Source organism: Siphateles boraxobius, unplaced genomic scaffold (assembly GCF_051911475.1).
Source record: "Siphateles boraxobius isolate OS27281-9 unplaced genomic scaffold, OSU_SipBor_1 77, whole genome shotgun sequence".
Lineage (NCBI taxonomy): Eukaryota > Metazoa > Chordata > Actinopteri > Cypriniformes > Leuciscidae > Siphateles > Siphateles boraxobius.
In genome coordinates, this window is record NW_027509205.1 from 9,544,089 (window position 1) to 9,550,938 (window position 6,850).

At 37.1% G+C, this 6,850-nt stretch overlaps 1 protein-coding gene across 9 annotated transcripts in view; it reads left to right on the top strand.

Moving 5' to 3' along the window:
* Window positions 1-6,850, top strand: part of fmnl3 (formin-like 3) — a 56,081-nt gene extending 49,231 nt beyond the window's left edge. For 2 of the 9 annotated variants that reach the window (XM_077218778.1, XM_077218774.1), the window contains 3 exons: window positions 1,425-1,548; window positions 3,129-3,260; window positions 5,013-6,850. In XM_077218778.1, coding sequence (XP_077074893.1) covers window positions 1,425-1,548; window positions 3,129-3,220 — 216 coding nt within the window. In that variant the 3' untranslated portion in view covers window positions 3,221-3,260; window positions 5,013-6,850. Of the gene's footprint in view, window positions 1-1,424; window positions 1,549-3,128; window positions 3,261-3,680; window positions 3,730-5,012 lie in introns of all 9 variants that reach the window. The other 7 variants (XM_077218779.1, XM_077218775.1, XM_077218780.1 and 4 more) reach the window with 4 other exon arrangements.

The following is a 6,850-nucleotide window of genomic DNA, read 5'->3' on the forward strand; positions in this document are numbered from 1 at the left end:
TGCCTCGAGGTTGAAACATTCCACCCTGCGGGCTGGATACCTCTTGAGTTCTCCATATGCATCCTGGCCTCGGGTCATATGTGTATTCTAAGTCCTTCCTACGGGTAGGCACTGTGTTACATATTCCTCCTGGGATATGCCACCCAGTGTACCTTGGTATTCCTGCGTTAAGCCTAGCCCTTCCTCCGTGCAAGTCTCACGACAGGAAGCTCAGTCACGCGGTGGTGCGGAGTTGTACTATGCAAATTCCGCAGACCCATGGCATTTCCTTGCCATTGGCTCGTTTTGTAGAACTCGAAGGTGATAGGCTTCTAAGCGAAACCCCCATTTCGTCATTCACTGACGTAACGTCTCCGTTACCTCCTCAGAACGTGGGTGACATAAGTAACCGAGACGTTCTCTCGAGACCGCAGTTAAGGATATGCTAAAGCTCGTCCCTACGTTGTGGACGTCGTGATTGGTTACATGGTAGTTTGTGACACCAGAAACACCAGCGATTTCAGCATTCTTTTTTCACTGCAGTTTTAAAGAGATACTCAGCAATGGTGTTGACTTATGACTCTGCACATGGTTTGTCTTAAAGCATATTAAAAACACCAAATAGACATATAAACAACATTTAAAAAAAAAATTTCACTACAGGGGTTCTTTACATTTGTTAACATGAAATTACAATGAAAGATATTTCTAAAGCATTTAGCATCTTAGTTAAAGGAATAGGTCACCCTAAAATGAAAATTCTTTCATCATTTGCTCATCCTCAAGTTGTTCCAAACCTGTATGAACTACTTTTTTTTCTACTGAACACAAAAAAGATTTTTTTAAGAATATGGGTAATCAAACAGTTTATGGGCCCAATTGACTTCCAGAGTACAGAAAAAATAGAGTTCTATAGAAGTCAATGGGGTCCATCAACTGTTTGGTTACCCATATTCTTCAAAATATATATTTTTGTGTTCAGCAGAAAAGAGAATTTCATACGGGTTTGGAACAACTTAAGGGTGAGTAAATGATGACAGAATTTTTATTTTTGGGTGAACTATCCCTTTAAGGACATTTTCAACATTAATTTTTAAAATATAATTAAAATCAAAAGTTTTATCTGTTAATATTATTTAATGGACCTGAGATAACATGAACTAACAAAGAACAGTTGTATTTTTAACAAATAACAATAACGAAGATTAATAAATACTGCAACAAAGGTAATGCTCATTATTAGTTAATGCATTAACTATCAGGACCTTATTTTAAAGTGTTACCAATAAGTTATTATGTAATTGGTTAATGGTTCTGGTTCTGGTTTTTGTTACAAAATAAAAAAATAAAATAAAAAACTTGAATCTGTCCCTGATTCTTTTAAATATTTACAAAAATCAGTGGAATGAGTGGTATATAATATATTTCTTGTTTCCTCAATGCAGGTCCAGGCTCAAAAGAAGCGACTGCAGCAGCAGGATTTGATCGCAGAGCTCCGGCGCAGACAGGCCAAGGACCACCGGCCTGTATATGAGGGCAAAGATGGCACCATTGAAGACATTATCACAGGTGGGCTAGGCAGGACTGCAATCAGCCAGGGGTCCAGAATCACTGTGGTGGTCCACTGCTCTCCGCATCAGCAATGTACACTCTGTTATGTTAAACAACAGCCCTTACAGCTTGATCAGCATACTTTACAAGTGCACATCAGTTAAAAACAATGGAATTTGAATCAACTCTCAGGGATCTTAAGATTTAATTATAAGGTGTATTAACTAAGCTCTTCTCTTTCTAGAGTATATAAAGAAATCATAGAGGATGCCTATACGATATATTGCAGAAATTGTCCAGGAAGAGATAACACCCTTAAAATTCATTGTTTTTAACAAACAAACAAAAAAATTATCTATTATTAACATAATGTTCTCAGACAAGGCTATTTATGTTTATTTAATTATGAACCGCAGAATAATTTTTTTGGCAAACACTTTTTTGAGGCTTTTTGATGCTACAATTCTAAAAAAAACAACAACAGAAAAAAACAGCCAAAAATGGATCTTTGTAGGTTGTGGACTTGTTCAGCAAAGTTAATATTCTAAAATTACTACTTTAACATTTCATAAACAATGCTCCAGACTTATGAAGCTATAGATATTATTGATAGAATGAAGATTTGTAAATTTTTCCACTCCTGTCACTCTAGTCACAAAGAAATCAGGATTTAATATGTAATAATGCTTTACTTTCAAGGAGTTTCAGCATAACTTTAACGTGTGTACTTTAATGGTTTAATCCAAACGTTAACTATGCTTGCTGTTTCTGGGTTAATTATTAATTAACAGACTAGTTTTTCCTTAAAACCCCCAAATTCCTGCATATGAGGTATACAGTACTGTTCAAAAGTTTGGGATCTGTACGATTTTATTCATGAATTTAAAAGAAGTCTCTCCCAAGGCTTCATTTATTTGATCAGAAATACAGTAAAATCAATAATTTTGAGAAATATATATATTTTTTTCTATATTTTAAAATAATTTATTCCTGTGATGGCAAAGCTGAATTTTCAGTATCATTACTCCAGTCTTCAGTGTCACATGATCCTTCAAAAATCATTCTAATATGCTGACTTGCCGCTCAAGAAATATTTCTTATTATTATCAGTGTTGAAAATACTTAATATTTTTATGGAAAGTGAATGCCCTTTTCAGAATTTTTTGATAAACCGAAATGGAAAGTTTGATACCTTTTTCAGAATGTTTTGATAAACCGAAAGTTCAAAAGAACAGACTATTTGAAATAGAAATCCTCTTTACTGTAATTTTTTGATACATTTTATGCATGCTTGCTAAATAAGTGTAGATTTCTTGGGGGAAAAAACTTACTGATCCCTGTGAATGGTAGTGTAGAAGATTTTATGATGTCTTGTGTGCTTGATCATACAAGACCAAATATACAACCAAACGGCGGCAAGAAAGAGACAAATTTAAATAACTTGCTTTGGTCGTTAAATAAGATTGAGAACATCTTGCACAAAAAAAGCCAGGAAGTTGCACAGATCAAAACGAATGTTTTTTTTCTTCGGAACACATGGTCCTTTTTTAACTCAGATATAAGGTTCTGTGTCTGACCTCCTTCCCTCCCTCCCTCAGTGCTGAAGAGTGTGCCCTTCACAGCCCGCACGGCCAAACGGGGCTCGCGCTTCTTCTGCGATACCAACCTCTTCGACGAGTCCATCTGCTAGCCCCCCAAACCCTCCCCAAAAACTGCCCCTAATGCCGCAGGTTGTCCCGTTCTCTTACCAGTCGCAAAGTGCATGCATACCCCCACCACTCGCATGTCCCACTCTGTCACTCTGGTTACCCAGCATCCTCTACTAACCCAAGCACAACAGAATAGTAGGAAACACAAGCTGTAGCTGTTCACAGATCTGAAACAGGGACAGACCAAATCTTTCTTAAGGGAATTGTGACAAATGAACTGAAAATGAATTAGTATATAATGAAAATAATATAAAATGCTGATTTGATGTTATATTAATATATGTCCAGGCTGTTAAAAGAATGTTCTTATCATGGGTCTTTTTATTTGTCATATTGTCCAGAGAGATTTGGCCTGTGTTACAGTCCTTGTTATGTTTCACTTGGTTTGTAATCTGCTAACTCTCATCTTCTCCCCCATAACTGTTTGTTCTACCTTTCCAGCAGAACAGGGGATTAATCTGAGTAAATTTGAGCACAAAATAATTGGAGGGTAAGAAAGGCATCATGGAGCTTTATCTCGCTTTGCTCCTGTCTGCCTTTTTACCGTCAGCTCAATTGCTTTAGCTGTGCTACATTTTGCACAACGCTACAGTGCTGAAGCTTATGTGGCCAAATGTAGTCTTGTTCTGAATATTGCTTTTTTTGCATTGCTAATTATATAGTTTATGAAACTTTGTCACTGTGTGAAAACAATATAAGATATATTTAGCCTTAAACTGTGGCCTTATTTGGCTGTTTTTATAGCACAGAACAAATTACCACATGATGGTGGTGATAGTTTGTAGATATCTAATATTATTACAAACTAAACTTTGGATGGCACTAGTATAATTGTTGGTAGCTTTTCCACAGTATTTTCTTAGATCTTTTGGAAGGATCCAGGAATATTTTCTTGTCATGTCTGTTGCATGTAAAGCTGTTTGTCCGCTGTATCTTTGCACTGTGCTGTTTAGCTAACATGTTTACGTATGTCCTCTGCTGTATTTAGTCACATGCATGCAAATCTGTGTTCAGTTCAGCAAGATCTACAGTACACGTAATGGTCATTTAGTGGTATAGTGTTTCATTATGTACAGAAATGTTATATCTTTCAAGACCTTGCTGAACACTGAATCCATCAGTTCAAATGTATTTGTAATGTGCTAAATGGTCTTACTGCAGTGATTATATTTTGTTGTGTTTCTTAGTGTTTTACATTGTATGCTTTGTACTACAAGCAGTTATTGAGATTAATATTAACTGCATATTTTAATACTTTAAAGTGTTAGTTCACCTAAAAATGAAAATTCTGTCTTTTCATTTTCTCATTTTCTCATCCTCATGTCGTTCCAAACCTGTAAGACTTTTGTTCATCTTACGGACCAAAACCTTTGAACGCTAGTGTACAACAAAGTTAGACATGACCAATTGCTTTCAGGCTCCAAAACTATTATATTCAATAGCTGTGTATATACGTTTTTGTCCTTTTTGCCAGTCACTGCTGCTTTCATTGTAAGGACACAGACAGTGTCAACATTATGCTGAATTTCTCCTTTCACAGATTAAAAAAGTATGAACAACCTGAGGATGGGTAAATGACAACATCACATTTTTGGGTAAACTGTTTCTTTAAGATCTGAGAACACAAGAGCAAAAAAACACACAAAAAAAACATTCCATCAACCTTTTCAAAGACAGTATAATTATTTGCAGCCAACTGAGGTGCTGAGAATGACCCCTGCTACCCTGAGTGTTCCCTGATCTAACTCTAACTCTCTCCCTCCCCACTCACAGATCTCCGAAGCCAGCCCTTCCTGCGAGCTGACGCGGTGATCCGGAATGGGTGGAAGCGACCCTAAAGACCCCTCACTCACTCACCCTCTGCTACTCTCCCCCCGCTTTCTGAAATGGCATCTTCCTGCAATTCACGGTGACTGAGGGAAGTGCAGGACCAAAACAATGTCTTTGGTTTTAAGGGGGTGGGGAAGTTATTTATTTATGGAAATCCTTTTTGGATTCTGCACTGGAGGCCCTTTCAATAAAGCCATTACAGCACAGACATTCAGGGCTGCCACCCTGGCCTCATGAACGCTCGCACACGCAAATCCTGAGGAGCGTTGGTAAAAGCTTGTGTTGGCACAGGAATAATGGTTGTTGTGGTTGATACACAGTTAGCAGTAACACTAGCCTGCTGACCTTGAAGAGCCTTCCAACGGGATCTCAGGCCCATTAACGTGGATTTCCTGTTATTGTGCAATGTAAGCATGACTTTCTGTCTAGTGGGATAGCGCTGAGGTCACTGACTTCCTGGCCAGAGTCCGTTTGTACAGTTCTTTAAGTATGAACAAATAATTTGTTAATCCTATTCCACTACCTGGTGCAGAATAGCCTGTCTCCAGTATTTTAACCCGGACCAGTACTATAGTTACAAACAAGTGCCTTTCTGTTGAGTCAGTATTATTTCTTATAGTCAATATTGATGCATCTAAGTTTATACTATTGTAAATCGTTATGTTGTAACATTTCTTATGCTTAATGTAAATATAATATACAATTATCCATGAAATGCATTGCAGCGTTAACAAAAGAGGCTGGACAAGTGCTCTGTTTGACTGACTTTGTGCCTTGTATTGATTGTATTGATGCCTCTATCTTCACTCGTTCTTTAAATCGGTTTAATGCTCATCTACCAGAACAAAGTGTAGCCTACTTTTTCATGCCGTGAAACTTCTCAGAGAATAGCGCTCTGGTCCATTTTTTACCCTCCAGATTTATGATGTATATAAATTAATTTTACTCTGTTTTCAAAAGGATAACAAATGGGGACCACTCCTAGATTGTAAACATTACTATAATCGATTGAGTGCAATTTTGTAGGTAATTCTAAGTTAGTAAATGAAGGACAGTCGTCATGATTTGCAGGAATGAATTCATTAGGTTTAAGCAAAAAATAACGTTTTATAAGATGAATTTGTCATATCTCCTAACAGAGTAATTACTATCTTTGCACTAACACCGATTAGCGATTCGGAAATGGAGATCTATTTAAGCAATAATCGCGAGGCCACGAATTATTGTGTAACGGCCTCAAGTGCCTATTGAGGTAGACAAACAGTCTATAAATCTTAAAGATATTAAGGACAGAATTTGATTAAAAGGTTATGAAAATACATGTGGTAAGCGCGTTGCACAAGAATATGTTCCTGACTGACCGAAAACTTACTTCTGCGCTTTAGTGATTTCAACAGGTGTCATTTCGCGTCATAGTTGGTGGAACGCTATTCTGACCAATCATAAGCCAGGACCGGAACTCTCCGTTAAAAAAGGGACATAATACTGTACGCGACACTGCATGTTGACTCAAGCTCGAGAGAAGTAAACAAAAATAAAATCAACACTAATGGTTTTTTTTTTTTTGTGGGGTATTTTCTAGGAGTTATTTCTTAGACTGAACTTTTTGGCCTACCTACTGTTGTACCACAGCATAAACTAAATCAAGCCATTTGGGAGGAAAAGCAAAGCACAAAATGAATGTACCAAAGTATAATGTTATTTGGTTGATATGGACCAATGAATGCAGCAGTTAACTGGATATTCTGTTGAAGTGGCAAATAAAAATATTTGAAACTCGA